General features: G+C 37.7%; 1 protein-coding gene across 1 annotated transcript; it reads left to right on the top strand.

The window, feature by feature from the left end:
- Window positions 1-1,095: 1,095 nt before the first annotated feature.
- Window positions 1,096-18,364, top strand: LOC135225482 (uncharacterized). Its single transcript, XM_064264785.1, has 3 exons — window positions 1,096-1,263; window positions 9,878-10,691; window positions 17,590-18,364. Exons 1-3 carry the CDS (start codon window positions 1,206-1,208, stop codon window positions 18,041-18,043), a joined length of 1,326 nt encoding a protein of 441 aa, XP_064120855.1. The 5' UTR covers window positions 1,096-1,205; the 3' UTR covers window positions 18,044-18,364.
- The last annotated feature ends 258 nt before the right edge of the window (window positions 18,365-18,622 follow it).

The following is an 18,622-nucleotide window of genomic DNA, read 5'->3' as shown; positions in this document are numbered from 1 at the left end:
GATCAATATGTCTGCTCATGATAAAGAGCGGTGTTACGAAGTCTTACTCGCCCGCCATACTCGTCAAAGGAATCCGATACAGCAGTACACTGCTTCTTAAGAAAGGGCGGCATTGTGTCCTTCCAGAAAAAAAAAAAAAACTGCTCCGATTGCGCCTTCACTGCTATCGACAACGCAGAGCTCTGAGTCAGCGCATAATGTCCTGAGTATATTACTCGTCTGTCCCATTCTTTATTCCTCTTCCTAAAACCTTCCTTTCACCCCCGCCATTCCCCCTTCCAAACCTTATCTCCCTTCCGGGGGGCTTCCAAAGGGTTTAAATCGGTTTCAACCGAACTCTCGTCCTATCCTATCGTCCCCCTAACACAGTGGTTCTCAACCTAGGGGCCACGGTGGGCTGTTGCAAATAATACATTTCTAAATAATGTTAGGAATCTGAATGATAATAAAAAAAAAAATTTTCCCCACACAAATTCAAATTTGCTATTGTCCGCTAGTCTTTTGTAGTCTAGTGATGTAAATTAAGCATATCACAGAAATCTATCGAATATAAGATAATTATGACTGTAAACTTCGCAATAAAGCAAGGGTGTTCTCTTCATCAACATTTTATTTATTTATTTATTTTTTCTTTTTTACCTTTTTTGGCGGGGGTGGGATATGGGAGAGAAATGAAGGGGAGCCACACGAATGTTAAGAATTCATGAAGGGAGGAATGGTGTGAAAAAGGGTGAGAACCCTAACAGCTACAGATACAGTTACAGTACTACGCAGCATTCCACACAAGTAGCCGAACCTTTATCATAACATTATATTCCACATAGAACAGCTGTGGTTGGGAATTGTGTCGATTACTTTCATCATCCATTCACGAGAGTGTACCTGGCGCATGCCGATACTATTCATTCTACTGTATTATTACTACAAGAAATCCATCAGGCATTAATGCACAACGCTCTCGTTGGCGACGCTTATCTAACACGCCTCTCCTCCCACCCTCTCCTCACTAGCTCTGGTCGCTGGCACTTTGTCCCCAGAAACTTCGCTCCTGGGCGCTTTCTTCTTCATGATTTATTTGACACCGATATAGATCACTCTGCACGGAGTTGCAGTGGGGCGGCAGACGTAGCGTGTCAAGGCGCAGTAAGCGATCGTCTCCGCAGCAAATCTCCTCGACTAAATCTGGAATTTTGCGCCTGGAGTAAATGCTCGCAGGAATCATGCCGGTTATATTGCATTCTATGAGGGTTCCAAACCAACAAGGTCAGTACACAAAACAGAATGAGAGAGAGAGAGAGAGAGAGAGAGAGAGAGAGATTCTAATCCAGTGTGGTATGGATAATCCTTGCCACAATCGACTTTGTACTCCTCAAAGGATTACATAGTCGATGCTTTCCCACTTTAACCACATTATAAAAGTATATATATTCTGGTGGTGTATTGCTCAAGTATGCTAGCAGTTTTGTTACTTCCCTCCTAATCTTCCTATGTCTAACCCAAGTCACTATCCACTCCAGTAGGCTGACAACCACGTAGTACTTCTTTAAGACCTACTGCAACAGACGACCATAAATGAATCGCTTCTCAACCGGCACTTGGCTGAAGAGTGAGCCAGAGATAGCACCACACGAGAGAGAGAGAGAGAGAGAGAGAGAGAGAGAGAGAGAGGAGAGAGAGGGAGATTCATGAATACAAAATGGCTCAGCGAAACCGTTCTATCGACGCAAGTTTTCTAACCAAAGAAAACTAGTTCAGCCTCATCAATGTTAGATCACCGCTGAGGCTCCGCCGGGTAGGTCTTACTGATAGCTTTACGTGTACAAATAACGCTTTATGAACACACCAGTATACGCAGCAAATATATCCATTTACATAAATATACTTACAAAGTCAAAAAAAGAGAGAGAGAGAAAAAATTCGATACTTAATTTCTCCGGAAACACGAAACCCAAACCTTCTTGGTGTTGGAGTCTTTACAGGTTAGGCGGATTCAATTATATGGTCGTTATCTCCACTGAAGCTGAGACGTTTATAATTGAGTCACATCAAACGCCTTTTTGCAGTAGAGAGAGAGAGAGAGAGAGAGAGAGAGAGAGAGAGAGAGAGAGAGAGAGAGAGAGAGAGCGAATGGGATATTTCTTACAACGATATTATAATAACGTAATGTTTATTTTTGTCGGCTTAGAAATATATGTGCCATATATACATATTTTTCATATATATACATGTGCAAAGTATATGTGCGAGTGTGTGTATTGTGAGATATATATATATATATATATATATATATATATATATATATATATATATCTCACAATACACACACTCGCACATATACTTTGCACATATGTGCGTGTGTGTGTGTGAGTGTGTGTACGTGTGTGTGTAATATATATATATATATATATATTATTTATCTATATATATATATTTATATATATAATATATATATATATATATATATATATATATATATATATATATATATGTATATACATAAATACCTCACACATGCACACACAACACACACACGCATACACATACACATACACACATATATATATATATATGTATACATATTATATATGTATGTGTCTGTGTGTGTGTTTGATTGTATCCAGCTACACATGCTCTTATCACCTATTTTGGAAATATATTACAAGTTTCCCTCGATGTTTATTATATATGGATCACATTGTACCACTAAAAAAAAAAAGACTGTGATGACCAGTTAGTCTCAAGGACTGGCTAGAAAGAAAATTAATCGTTTTCAAGGTAAATAAAAGAGATCTTCAAATGATTTTAGAATCTCTTTTATATTATCATTGTAACTATTACTGTTACTTCTCTTTTTCTTAATTCCCCTTACCCCTTAGGAGTTCCTTTATCAATCTGGACATGTGGATGGAAAACAAAATTCATGATCGCAAAAGAGAGAGAGAGAGAGAGAGAGAGAGAGAGAGAGATCTAAAGGCCAGTGTGTCACAGTTGAAATCATCACTTGTGATATACTGTATCTTAAAATTAGTTTCTTTTCCGTTCGGTCTCTCCCCTTTATCATTTAGTTTTATTGAGGTGTTCAAGATGGCTCTGGTTGTCAAATATCGCAGTTCGAGCCTGACAGAAAGGTACGAGTGAATGGACGCTTCAAGTGGGCTGTTCAGATCTGGGGGTTACAGCGTTGGCCCCAGCTAGCTAGCCAGGCATGTTCTTGGAAAATATACAATCTAGGCCAAAGGCCAAGCGCTGGGACCTATGAGGCCATTCAGCGCTGAAAGGAAACTTGAGAGAAAGGTACGAAAGGTGTAGCAGGAGGAAAACCTCGCTGTTGCATTTAAAACAATTGTTAGAAGAGGTTGGAAAGTAAAGTTAGAATAAAAGGAATGAAAGGGGTTGCAGCTATAGTGCTGAAGGGACGCCACAAAGGACCTTTAAGTAATGCCTACAGTGCACCGCACGTGAGGTGCACTGACGGCATTACCCCCCTACGAAGGACATGTTCATGATCCTTGGGATTTTTCCCCACGGGGAGATTTGTTTTTTTTTTCTTTTTTTGTGACGGTTCGGTTTTATGAAATTTAGGCTGTTAAAATCCAAGCAGCACTGGGGCACTGGTGGCCATTCAGCGCTTAAAACAGGGATAAGAGGGAGCTGGAGTAGTTGGGCAGCGAGATGAAGAGCCTGAGATGATTAAGGAGTTGAAGAGTTACAATGATCAACAGGTGGGACGGAGAGAAACCCCCACAGTTGCATTGAGAGGCAACAGTCAAGAGAGGTGCAATCTAGGCAGTTCTTATGGTTCTTTGTATCGTCCCTTCAGCACTAGCTACAACCCCCTTTATTCCTTTTACTGTAACTCCCTTCATATTCTCTTTCTTCCACTTTACTTTCCAACCACTTCTAACAATTGTTTTAAGTGCAACACCTTTGTTACTTTACTCTCAATTTTCCTTTCAGCTTTGAATGAAGAGAGGAAGATGGGATGGAAGTCAATTACAAGACTGAAAATTGGGTGCACTTTGGGTTTTAAGGGAAGCTGCAAGCGCTTGAGTAACGCATATACAGAGCAACGCGCGAGGAGCACTGACGGCACTAACCCCTACGTTTTTTCTTCTGTGAAGATGAGAGCTTATGAAGTAACGGTGAAGATGACGTAAATCGTACCTGATGTGCCCCGGTATGGTCAACAGGTAAGGGAATGGCGATGTAAAGCCCCTGAGGAGCACAATCTAATATGACATACTTGAATAAAGGTGAAAAGACCCACCCGTCAAGAATAAACATTTATTGAAAAACAAATTAAATGGCAGACTTAAAATCCTCCTGTCTCTGTAGGTCTGAGAAGTTAAGTCAGTCATTACCTATAGCGTCATGATATAAACAGATGTGAGTCACACAAAATATTGAAAATAAGTGTTCTGCATAATTTTAGAATCATTCCATTGCAACGTTATGTGACGAGAGCAGGGAGTCTTTCCATAACGGCAACTGAGATATCAAGTGTAAGAACAGCGTTAAGCTTATCGATCTCGGTAAAATTGGTTAATCGATGAGAACCCTTTCCTTTCTGTTTGCAGGAGTTCGGTAACACTTCGCTCACTCTTTGTTCTTTTATTTTTTTGACGGTTTAAAGGCATACATAATATTCATGATTACAGTAAAAATATATCTTTACACATACATGAGTATTATTTTTCATGTGTACACATTTTGGAAGGACAACCCAGAAAATGATTTCTGTAGCTAGTGTCTACTTACCGGAAAACAAGAAAAGGAATAAGGATCAGAACTCAATACTGCTCTATCCTCCGGAAGTATACATGAAGAGTACTACAGTGTAAAGGGTACACGGGAGAGGTAACAGGTGTACCGTCTTTGCTTCGCATTTGTGCAACAGAAAATCTTCACAGAAGGTCAGTTGGTGTTTGAGAAGCGACAGCGTCACACGCTCGATATTTATATTTCGCTTTAAGGTTTATTTCGTTGGCGTCTGCACAAGTGCAAGTAAGTTCTTATTAAGTTATATCAAGAGATTTACTTTCGACAGCTGTGTCCTCCTTGGAAGTGCTCGATTTCGTAGATTACAATGAAACAGTTCCACGAGCAACTGTGTTGATACCTGCGATATAAACGATTTCGTAATGATGCTAAAGCTACTAAGAGGGCGATTAAAGCAACTGAAAATAGACTAGTGATGTGAAAGAGAGAATAACTGGACTCTGGAGATTTTTACTTTTTTCAATATTGTCATCTAAAGAAGCTTCATAGCACTCATTCTATCTGAGTGCGAGGATGACTGGCAGAATTGTCATCCCTCTTCTGTCGATGGAACGGAAGGTCTCACCCAGTCAATAAATGAACCAGTGTAATCTGGTAACAAGAAAGCTTTAGAAGCCGATCTCCGTGGCACGATGGTCTGGTTGTCGAAACCAACGACCACTTAATTTCCAAAGGCTACTCGCATATGTTACGACTGTTAGCAATTAGAACAACTGCCAAATTTATTTCAAGTTTATCTGGGACGATTGAATACTTTTATAAACTTTGAAGAAATAAACTTATCAAAATATATTTTGGTTTTGGAAGTAAAGCAAGTGGTGCTAGTGACAGACAAATTTGCAAATGTCCCTGTATACGAGTGTCTTCGAGGGTAAATATGATTCATATCTTATTAATCATTTCATACCTTAACAAGAGCATGCTGTTTATCGGAAATTACGTAATAACATTTTAAATACGACTAAAACCGACATCTACGTTCTCTCTGTCACACCATAAGATGAAGATATAAGCTGAACTCCAGTATACTTTTTTCTTTTACTGAAGAGGTGGGTAGATCAGGTAATCTGATAACCCCATTTGATCGCGACCCAATGTAAACAGTAAAAGCATTGCAATAGACCCGTCTAGTTAAAGGACAAAAGGATGCAACCTATCGTCTGACTTCTAGGGGGAGGCCGACAGCCCATGTGAACGCAAATCCGACTTTTTTTTGGTGTTGGAAGTTGGGGGATTGTGGGGAGGGGGGCTGTTGTTTTTGATTAAGCTGGCCTTATGCGAGCACGGGCTCTTGCTCATAGAGCAGCCCGTAAGGAGGGGGTCACATTTCTCATAACACAAGGCCAGAGAGCCTCTCATTACTAGTACTCTGTGCTTTGTCCTTTCCCAGGAACCGCATCCTCCAAGTCGATTGACATCTAGGATGTCTAACTGGGTCTATCCTCAAGAACGAAGTTAATGTATATCAGAATTTGCTAAGTTCAATAAAAGATGCAATACATAAAGGGATGTGTAACAGAGCTGAAATGAGCAAAGTGCAGTCGAGGCCTTTGTGTAAATGTGACAATGAGTGCAAATGAAATAGCTATCAAAAGCTATATTGATTCAGACTGCATAATTCCCTTTAAGTTTTCGAAACATTACAATATGCTGGATAAGAACTAGGTACCTAGCCTGTGACAAATAAATCTAGGAAATGGCAACATGGTATATCACCTGATACTCGAATAACAGCTAGAAATGGGTTTATTATGTCAATTTTCGAATGTATAGGCCGTTGGGAGGAGCAGCCTAATATATATTCCTGGCAAACAAGTTCCGAGTCAAACCCATCAAGAAGAATGAGAAAAGAGAAAGAAGAGTAACTAAGTTTTAACCATAAGTCTATTAATAATGCGACGAAGTGTCTTCAGCGCAAATGTGTTTTCTGTACAGCGTATAATAAAGGCCCCGAAAATATATCAATCTTTCGATGATCTCGGTAAAATGCTGTATGAGCCTCGGCTTATAAAACTTGAACCACGGTCCGGTGAGGGCATGTCCTATTTCGTTGTTAGCCGCACGATCATGGCTAATTTTAACCTTAAATAAAATCAAAACTACAAATGGTAGAGGGCTGCAATTAGGAAAGTTTGATGATTGTAGGGTGAATGAACAACATACAAATTTGCAGCCCTCTAGCCTTAGTAGTTTTTAAAGATCTGATGGCGGACAGACAAAGTCCGGACGGACAGACAAAGCCGTCGCAATAATTTTCTTGTACACAAAATGAAAAAAAACTAACGGATTTGACCCTTACAAAATGGAAGGCAGACAATCAGTTTCAAGGTTTCGCCATGATTTGTCTTCGGCTTAGCAAGAAAAGAAAACAATTTGGGGATGAGGGATTTCCACAATAAAATGTATGTGATTACCAGTGGTCTGAGCGCCTCAGTGGCGTGGTCGGTGCGGTGTGGTGTTGGCCTGCCACCTCGATGCCGGCAAGTTCGATTCTCGGGCTTTCCATTGATGGGTTAGAGATGTGTATTTCTGGTGATAGAAGTTCACTCTCTACTTGGTTCGGCAGTCAAGTAAAGCCGTTGGTCCCGTTGCTGAATAACCACTGATTCCATGCAACGTAAACACACCATACTAACAAACCAACAAGTGGTCTGCACATGCTGTGAGGTCACCTTATAAGACGTTCAACAAAGCAATGCCATTTAAAAGTAAGTGTCATTAGTAATACAAAATGCCTTTGATTCCGTTCTGTCGAGAAGGAAGACACAATACTAATGAGTGTGAATACCCCAAATATTGACTGAGACAAAGGGCTAATTAGTCTTTGTATGAAGGTGAACAGGAAAATGGACAGGAGAGGAAAGAAAACAGAAGTGAATGACTGGGATCCCCATTTCAATTTGCCCTCAAGATTCGAGTCATTAAAGATGAGAAAACTATCCAAATTTGAGTGCTTGGTGCTAAACATAAACTGATATGAAATTTGGAATCAATGGCCAGAGGTGACTAGATCAAAATTTCTAAGAAAATAAAGGAACAGAATAAGTGAGAGGAGAGTGCTTTGACGAACGCCAATAAAGAAAGAGTGCAGTAGATATTGCAGTATATATATATATATATATATATAATATATATATATATATATATATATATATACACATAAATATATGCATATATATTATATTATATTATATTATATATTATATTATGTTATATTATATTATATTATATATAATAAAAGGCTCCCATAAAAACGGCAAATTATAGAAACTAAGTACTATGTTTCAGAGACTACTGTCTCTCTCTTCAGGTAGGAAACGAATGAGAAATACCTCCGTAAAGATGGCAATATTGTATACAAAATTTCATGTATGAATTGTGATTTATTACACTTAGGGCTCATCAGTAAAGAATTAAACACCAGATTAAAGCAACGCAAATACTCAATAGGAGCAAGTGAGACAAATAATGCTTTATTTTTACATTTAAGTGAAAAGTCCCACCGAATACATTGGACGCAAAGCCAAATATCGTCACGTTGTAACGAAACCATTTCAAGGAATTTACTAGAATCTGTTTTGATTCAGTTTGCCTGGATGAATAATTTTAATGTAAGTCAAGGATTATTTTCTTTTGACCAGGTCATAAGACATATGTTCCAGAAGGGATTGAAAGATAGAATAAAGAGGATTACCAATAGGTAGATTTCGCTTTTAATCTGTTAACCGTTCTGTGACCACTATTTATATAGGCCCCTGCTTCTGTGTATCTTTAGTTGCTAATAAGACGAACGTCTTCACATCTCCAGTGTTTCAACTTTCCTGAATGGCTGTATGTTTGTTCGTATAATCATCACGGTTTTTAGCTCCTCGTGATTTAAGATTAAATATATATATATATATATATATATATATATATATATATATATATATATATATATATATATATATATATATATATATATATATATATATATATGTATGTATGTGTGTGTGTGTGTGTGTAAGGCTGCTAGATTAAACGCTGGAAATGAGGTTATAATGAAAAGGAATAAAGTAAAGGCCGAAATTTCTTATGAAAGAATCGTATAGTAAATTCAGTTGCAATTGCCATATAGGTATAAGGAACTATGATAACATTTTCAAGTCTCACATGGTAGATATAACAAAATAAAGAGAGTTGGATTTAAGACACTTGAGTAATTCAGCAGTATTAGAATTCATGCATAATTAGTGACTGGAACGATTAAGTGTCCTAGCTTTGGGATGATGCGAACCAGAAGATTTGCGGTTAAGCACAGCTGCCAGTTCGGCTGCAACCGACTAAATTGAGTCTTATATTGATATGACATGGACCAACTATCTTGCCAACCTTTACGATTAAGCAGCACAATGAATCTTATGATGAAAGAATGCTTGGGAGGACGAGGGATGAGAAAAGGACAAAGTGTAACAGGTATATGACTTATCCACTAGTAGAGCAAACTATTGATCCGTCAAATGAGAAGGGAGACGCAAGATGGCGTTGATTTTTTTTTTTTTTTTTTTTTGGTTTTTCAAGGGTCACATTTTTTTTTGAGTAGGAGATGGGATCTGGATGGATATAAAAACTTCCACTTGGTAAAAGAAGTAGAAAGTGCAAAGATTTCTATCAGCCAATAAAGAAGTAAGGAGATTCCAGGAATATCTGATACAGGAGTAGTCAGTCAGCTTCAGCAAATGACACTGAGATTTTCTTGAATTATTACTTATCAGCAATGGTTTTCTGATGTCTCTCATATCGAAACCTTAATATGTCTACTGATATTTTTTCATGATAAGTATGTAACTAGGTCGTACGTGACCTCTGCTCCGACTCTACACGATACGAAATTGAAATATAGCTCCTTTTTCACAACTACTAAACGAGAGTTTGATACTTATTACTGTCAAAGATAAGAATTACTAACCAGTCATGAAATATTAGGTTATAAATTATTGATTCAGAAGAAGACTGGTTCAACTTACTTCAAAATCAAAATTAAAGAATGTTACTCTTCAAAGAAACTATATTAGCAGTTAGTCTAAATAATCCTTTCTGATTTTCTTTCCCGCCGCAGTGGGTGATGCGCCTGAGGAAGGACCCGTAGACCCCAAGAGCTTGATCGCTGAGGAGGACGTGAAAGGAACTCTTCTGATTGACAAAGGAGAGGACGCTGAGCTAATATCATGGGAAATCGTGGACTTTACGAAAACTGGGGACAACTACTCTACCTTTGTAACAAGCATTCAAGTGACATATTCCTTGAATGGCGAGGAGTTGCAGGTTTCCTATGTTGTAAAAGTAAATCCCTGTAGGGATTTAGAAGGCTTCCAATCAATCACTCATGCCCTGTTTGAAAAGGAAGCAAATTTCTACAAATCTATTGTCCCAGATCTGAACTCGGTGCTTGAAGAGGCTGGAATAGAGAAGCTCAATGTTCCCATTTGCTATCATGCAAATTTAGATGCTGAACGAGAACAAGTTTATTACGAGGACCTCAGGGCACGTGGATTCCAGATGGTTGATAGAAAACAAGGCCTAGACATTGCTCACACTAATTTGGTACTAAAAGAGCTGGCAAAATTACATGCTGCTTCACGTCTCCTGCAAGAGAAATTTCCCGAGGAACCTCTGGTAGAGAAGTATGATCCTACATTGAGAGACTGGTTCAATCAAGGAGAAGATGCTAATGCAGTTTTAATTCCGATTTTGCAAGCACATTTTATCCAAGCAGGAGACATACTGCAAAGTGTAGGCATGGATAGAAGAGCCCTAGACTGGATCGAAAATTTGTTGCCAATTCTGCAAGACGTCATTACCAGCAACATGCAAAGCGAAACGTTCGGAAGCATCTGCCATGGCGATTGTTGGAGCAACAATTTGCTTTTCCGGTAAGTGATTAGATGCTCTGAGAATTCCATACCATTCTGTGTTCATTATTTTCTACTTAACAACCATCCTACATTATGAATGGAACTTCTCAAACACTACAATATAAAAAACGTTGCATGTACTATATACTGAAGTAACAAGAGTCAAATGATGCAGTCCTTAACGTTCTTCGGAAACACACACACACACACACACACGCAAAACTAATTCATTGTCAATTTACGAGGAGCTACTTCGTTGACGGTCTTTGTAGAAAAGAATGTTGTCACATGTATCATTAAATTCAATCCACAATGGAAAAAGGTATGGAAAGTACGCGAAAACCTTTATTTAACAGAAAAATTTTGAGTTTAGTGCCCCTTAACACAAAATTACTACTTCGCCCTCGGAGAATGTATGAATATCTATCACAGATAAAATTGTGGATAAACCACACTTTACATTACTCTTACTAATACTTAACTTTCTAAACTATTCCCTGCCATGATTAGCTAGTTAACTGCCCTCAGTCTTCTTTCACCCATCTTATCTATCAGCTTAAAAAAAATCACAGATATATACAATCACCAGGCTAAAACTTAGCCATTCTAATTGTGAACCTAGCATTCAAATAAAACAAAAACCAATGGCAATACACACAGATACAATAACGCGCAAAGTGATAGAAATAATCTTATTTTTACCTTACATCCTGAGCGAATCCACTACCTCTCAGGTGAGAAACCAGGAGCTGCCAACCTGGCCCATCATTTCTCAACTGGGAGGTCCTGGGTTTGCTATTCACAAAAATATTTATCACAAACTAGTTTATAAGATGGAAAAATATAAGACATACACGATTAGACGTGAGTTTAGAATCTTACAGGATTCAAACTGTATTGGCATTATAATACCTTTAGCATACTACTTTCAAGGACAGCGAGATATCGTTTTTCTCAAATATCTTTTAAACTAATTATTTGATCGAAATGGTACTTTAACACCGTGCACAAGACACCTCGCCCTAATTTTTGATAATATAGCGCATTGTCAAATGGTGTTAGTTACGGTGTTTACTCTTGACTTACAAGGTGTTGCCAAGCATTGCCAAACTATGCTTTCGAACGTGCTTTACTCCAATCCCGTCCCTCACCCTTCCCCTCCTCATCCCTCATTCAACCCACTTTCCTGGCCTTCCCTCTCCCCCCGCCCCTGCCCCTTTCCTGCCTATTATATTAAATGAACTTGAATGTGATAAATATGTTGGTTTTTGTAGAATCTGTGTTCATTTGATTATTGTTATTGTATTTTCTTAAATTATATAAATGGGAGTAAGCTAAAGACCGTGGGATGTATGACCGTCACCCTGTTCACCACGGTCTCCTCACTTCTCTTAAATCCCCCAAATAGGTGGATCTTTGTCTAATTCCTTAATGCTCAGCATCTGAATTGCCGTAAATGAGAAAAGAAAAAAAGGAAAAAAAAGAAAAGGGGCATAATTTGGGAGAAGCTACTATCATAATATCATTGTATATCTGCGTTTCTCTATTCATATCACACTGCCATTTCGTTTCTACTAATCTAACTCCAGTAATAAGGATGTCATTCTTGTACCGCATATACTGAGCTTTGTAAATGAGCTGAGCTTCTTGCCTCTTGAATGATATTACTTATCATTAATGTAGGTGTTACCTATTACCCCTTTTTCAGGCATTTGACATTCAGGTTTTTTGTTGTTGTTGTTATAAAGATGGTATCCAGTTTTCGCGTCATTCATAATCAGTTAAGAACTCAATTTTCATGTCTTTCACAGATTTGTATCTATTTTGCAGCATCGCGACTTTCATAATTGAAGAGTCGCTCGATTTTTATTCTTTGACGGCAAAAGGCCAAAAATGCTGGTGATATATATTTATCAACAGATTTCATGACATGTTGCTTATGAATTTGAATGATAGGAATTCTCAAGTCTACCTTAGTTCACAAGTGCATCTTGAAGAAAACGGAGACGTTTACTAAATTATTACCCCGTGACAATCAGGCAAGCAAAATTAATTCACACAGTTTAATTGACAACCCAGTATATAATTAAACTATTCTTTACAGTGGTAAAGGAATGATAAAATCGGTCTCTCTCTCTCTCTCTGTCTCTCGCTTGTATTTAAGTATTATCATAGGTTGAAAAGGGATGAAAACATTTGATAATATCCCAGGAACATTATCCACAGTCTTCGTCACTATCAAGGGACGAATAATCTTCGTTATCACTGTCGATGTTGATAATTTCGGGATCTATAGGTTTGTGGATGTTATCCGTGGACCAGTATTCATCCTCGATGGCTCTGGACCGTCTCACTTTTCTTTTGAGATTGATCCTTAACCTATCGTTAAATTTCTTAATTTTTTATATGGTTTGGAGCATGCAAATGCATTTATGCAACGACGCTGACAAAGTGACATGGCGGCCATGACAGCGATAAAAAATCCGTCTTCATCAATTACGAAGTGAATACTTATAGTGCGAGTGCTGCAGCCGACGGACAACCTCTTAGTATTATGGTATTGCCTGACACGCCAAGGATACCATAAACAGGATATATTGGGGAAAATTAACTATTTTTATGATCATTATGTCAACCTCCCTATCGTCTTCATTATGAACTCTCCAATTATCTGCTGGTATTGAAAAATATCATGGAAAACGGTATTTTATTCCATAATGTAAATTACATAGAGGTATTGGGGGAGAAATGAAAAACAGCGATAAAGAAAGAGTGAGAAGAAGGGAGGGAGGGAGGGAGAGAGGGAAAGGGAAGGGATGGGGGATAGCAGACGTTCGAATCTGTAAATGAGACCTGCTGACTCTTATGACGTTGCCTTTAAAAGTCAAGAGTAAACATCTTAACAAACACCATTTGACAATGAAGTATGTTACCAACAATTAGGGTGGGGAGTCTTGTACACTGTGTTAAAGTACCATTTCGATCAAATAATTAGTTTGAAAGATATTTGAGAAAAACGATGACTCGTGGTCCCTGAAATGCATAGTAGTTTAGTCTAGGTGTCAAAGCCCGAGCCTTGTTGCAAGGTCTGCCCAATGTTTCTTTTACTGACTTCCCTTATTTCAGATCTGAATGATGCCACAGTGGCACCTTTGAGGGTTTTAAGATATTAAAGATGGCCGCCAATATGGATGCCGCAATATGTAAATATTGGTCTTATGGTCATTACGTTGATAAATTATTATTATTATTAGAGGTATATTCTGTTAGGATTAAAAAAGAAACGAATAACTTGTGCCAGAATGTTAATATTCAATATGAAATATCTCATTTTATCATCATAATTGCTTCAAAATGTCCAATGATAGGTTTTCCACATGTTATGAATTAACTTTGAGCAATAGATATCTCAAAAACTATTCATTTCAATCAAAATTCATTTAATACTTAAACCCAGAAAGATGAAACATAATTACCAGACATTCGAGCATAGAATCAAAATACAAAGCAATGAAAAAAAAATTATTACTCAGCTACGTCATTACTGTACTATTTTCAATAAATGATGAAAAATATGCTTTAAAATGCCATATCTTTTGCTTTGAGAAAGTTTAATATGTACAATTTGTAGTAGGATATACTAGTCTTCAGTTTCCTCTATATTCTCTTTCTTGACATCACTATTGGAGGTTTGGAGGATCTGGCTCTTTCTCATGGTTCAAGGTACACACTTGAATGTAAGCACTCTTCACATTTTCTATGAATGCCTCAGTAGTTGGTGGCAAGGACTTCAGTGCTGGCATCCTAGTGATATTTCTGTTAGCCTCTTACAAAGTGTACTCATGGCAACCATAGCATGCTACAATAAACTTGCTAACTTCCTGGACAATAACGATAAAGTCACTTTGTTCTTCTAATTTTACTAGTGTATACCCCTTTCTCAGGATCTTGATAGCTGTAGTCTTTCCAATGCCCAACATGTGAGCTGTCGTGTCGCCTCCAGTGACTGCATGGGCTGCTAAAAAATCTTCATTTATGTCCTGATGTTTGATCACTGTCTTAGAAATGCTGCAGACTGAGCTCTTGACACTTGTCCCTTCCATCACAACAGGAATGTTAATGTTGTTCCTATGGTAATGGTGTGCAAGAAGGAGGAACACATCAGTGTCATCACAAATAACTTTGATTAAACACCCACCTTCTCTTGCAAGATGAATCATCTGTTGTACAATGATAACATGTTCCTCTTCATGTGTAGTTTTGAGGTCATGTCTTGATAAGTAAGTTCGTTCTTCAACCTGAAATGGAACTGGGTTACCTCCTGTAAGGACTGGCTTGTGTTTGTTAGTTTCATGAGATGATGGTAAAGATGATATCCTTGATGGCAATTGCTGGCAAATAAGTTCAATCAGTTGCTTCTTGTTGTATGTTACATTAAGGATAACACTGTTTTGGTAAGGGCATATCTAGCCTCAGTAGGTATTGTCTGGTAACGCCTCCTGCACGTCCACTCCTTGTCCCATCTTTAATACTGTAATCATAGTACCGGACAAAAACTAAATGCAAGCCATTCTCGCTGAGCTTGCGCATGATGTAGTCAACAAAGCTATCAATGTAATCATGAATGGTCCCTTTTGATGGCCAATGAACTACCCACAGTATTGCACATCCATCAATGATTAGCACTTCTTGAATTAGTTGATCATTGTAGTTTGAGCGAGAAGATTGCTCAATCTGTAGATTCCTCTTTAATACTGATTTTGCCTTTGCTATTCTCATAAGGCCACTGTCATCAAACACTGATGTTGGTACTGGAGCAAGTTCATGGTAAATACCCATTACTCTGGAGTATATCAGAGCAGTGTCAAATGTGGATGATAGACCAGTAGTAACGCTCCTCTTAGTGTCAGACAGTGTTTTAACTCTGGTTCGAATCGGATTATGGAACCCTGCTGGTCATGATTCATGAAATTCTACCATCTGTTCATTTCCGAAGGCAACTGCTTCATCAACATTCACTTGGCCATATATCACAACCTCAAAAGTTATGTTGACAAGGCCATCTTGATGTTCATCTAGACTCCAAGGATCAATGAAAGATAACAGCTTCTCACAGATTTTCTTTCTGTCAGTTTCATCAGCATGTTTGCGAGTATACGACTCCTCCTTGTGTGAAATAACATTTACCTGATTATAGTTTTCTTTCATTTCTACAAGAATGTTAACAAGCTGGCTGCAGTGGTGTAAACTAAGTGCCCATCTCTTCATGGCAGCTGGTTTAAGAATAATGCCCACCAGTCCTCCGGGGCCATTGCCATATCTCATAAATGTGGTCTCTATGAACATATCAGACCACATCCCGTTCCAGATGCCTGCTTGATGTCGCATTACATATTCTCCTTTCATGAAAGAATTAAAGACCTCCCTTGGCAGTTTGTTCAAAGATTCCAAATTGTAGAAACTATACCTGGCATAGTTAATGCGACCAGCAGTAAAGAAATATGGAAACATAATCTTCACTGCCATCAGATGAAGGGGCCATTCTGCCTCTCTTTCTCTCTCTGCTCTTATAAAGAGCATCATTATAAGCACTAGGTTGATTAAGCAATCAACTCATAAATTTGTTGTCTTGCTCTCATTTGCTATTTTCTCCAGTATCTGTAACATCTTTTCATAGCTCTGATACTATTGGCTAACAGAGCGAAGAAGTTCTTCTGCAACCAGCCGAAGAGCTCTAACATTTTGTGGGAATTTCTTTCCAGATAACATTTTGATTACCCCTCTAAAAGCTGCCTCCATAAGTTCCTTCAGTCCAGTGTCAGCCATAAGAGTTCTAACACGTCCAACAAAACTCATAAACATGTGGATGCCACCAAGTCTTGGAGCAAAATTAGTTTTGCAAAATGGAAACGCTTTAGAATATAATTTGATATTTAATATGATTTTGTGCTTATTCAAAGCTGTGACATATTCAGATTCAAATTTCTTGCATTTGGATCCAAAGTTTAAATACCTAAAAACATCCGAAATAGATTTTATAGATATAGATATCATATATCATATGATCAATATTTCTTATTATAAACAAACAAAATATAAAATTTCATAAACATAATTGAGTATAATTATGATAACCAGTTATTATCTGCTCATCAGAACATGAAAATTGGTCTTTGTAACATGATCCTATCAAGTTTTATCTGTTAGAATTACAGTTTAGCTAGAATAGTGTTAATAAAAGAAAAAGTACAAAATACTGTGGCCATATTGGCGGCCATCTTGAATATCTCAAAACCCTCAAGGATGCCAGAGTGGCATCATTCAGATTTGAATTCAGCACCATCCAAATGGGGGAAATCAGTTAAAAAACATTAGGCAGACCACAAAACAAGGTCATGTAAAAAATCTTAGTTTGGCACCTGGACTAGTTTCCCATACACCATTTTGGTTTTGAAAGCTTAAGAGTAGAGAACTAAAAGCATACTTAAAAGTAGTTTCTAGTAATTCTCTGATAAAATAGCTCAAAAGTTCGATCACATGCCCAGAAATAGTTACATCTATAGAGGAACTTCTCAATTTCAGCTACAATGATAAGAGGATATCTACCTGGATTTATGAAAGTACTTAACAGTGACTAAATTCTTAAAACAAAGCAACAGATTACTGGCGGATTGCCTGTGGACGTAAACAGTTTAGTAAGGGAAAGAAAGATAAGTTCAGTAATAAATTATTATAGAATTCTTCACTGTTTTCAACCATTTAAAGTAATATTTTATGACTACATATCAAAGATTCAGCCAGGAACTAACTAGTGTAGCACAGGAAAGGGCTCTGAGTTTAATGATTTACTACAAAATCGTATCTTATTTTCAATTGTTGCTGCAATATACAAAGTAGTATATCATCTCTTCAACAGATATGAAGGAGACGAACCCGTAGAAATGATGCTGGTGGACTTCCAGGCCTGCCAGTACGCCACAGTGGCGTCAGAACTAAACCATCTCTTGTACGCAACTGTGACTTCCGATGTTAGGTCAGAAAACCTGGAAAGTTTTTTGGACATTTACTACTCGACCTACAACGGTATCTTAGAGGCTGGAGGGGTAGAGCCGAACTTCACCGAAGAAGAGCTTATGGATGAGTTCAGGAATAAGAACATTCTAGGGGCCATCTTTGTTATAACGTGCATTCCAAACGAACTGCTGGACGAGGACGAAGTACTTGAAATGACTGAAGACGAAGCAGAGACGGAGTTGGTTGTGAATGACTTCTGGACGCGGATGAAGAATTCGGCTGTGAGAAGTCCCATGCTTGGGCCAAGATTTCTGTCGATTTTTGACGAATTTTTGGCAACGGGGCTCATACCCTAATTATTGATAATTTCATCTAGTGTTCATAGAAAATTTGCATTATTCAACAACTATTTCGGGTATGCAAAGATATTACATAAAATACATGGGTAGCAAAATTACAGAAAAGGACACCAAGGGTGTAACAATAGTATTTTTCAAACTGTTTTTCTCAATATTAAAACGGTAATTTTTTTCCATTGTCTACAGTTGATTGTAAATTTGATATTTCCATAACATTTTCCCGATCTTGTTTTCTCTGAAAAACTTTAAACATTTCCTTCATTGAATGTAATAATAAATTCATTGTATGTTAACAGCCAAAGCGAAAATATATATCTATTAATCTTTAAAAGCATTTTGATGCAAATATTAAAAAACTAAATATTAAAAAAACAAAAATTTTTTTTTGTTAAACACTTACGCACGCACAGACACACACACAGACACACACACACACACGCACACACACACACACACACACACACACATATATATATATATATATATATATATATATATATATATATAGATATCTATATATATATAATACTATATATAAAATTAACACTTCTTTCCCTCGCATACTCAGGGAGACAA

This window comes from Macrobrachium nipponense, chromosome 13 (assembly GCF_015104395.2).
Source record: "Macrobrachium nipponense isolate FS-2020 chromosome 13, ASM1510439v2, whole genome shotgun sequence".
NCBI lineage: Eukaryota > Metazoa > Arthropoda > Malacostraca > Decapoda > Palaemonidae > Macrobrachium > Macrobrachium nipponense.
Note: the sequence above shows the minus strand (reverse complement) of the source record. Positions and strands in the feature narration are given on the sequence as shown.

What these genes read in the sequence shown, in the direction of transcription:
- LOC135225482 (XM_064264785.1), top strand. Translation starts at nt 1,206, where the DNA reads ATGCTCGCAGGAATCATGCCGGTTATATTGCATTCTATGAGGGTTCCA. An exon ending in GAGGGTTCCAAACCAACAAG is followed by an intron (nt 1,264 to 9,877) that starts GTCAGTACACAA and finishes TTCCCGCCGCAG; the next exon opens with TGGGTGATGCGCCTGAGGAA. An exon ending in AGCAACAATTTGCTTTTCCG is followed by an intron (nt 10,692 to 17,589) that starts GTAAGTGATTAG and finishes TCTCTTCAACAG; the next exon opens with ATATGAAGGAGACGAACCCG.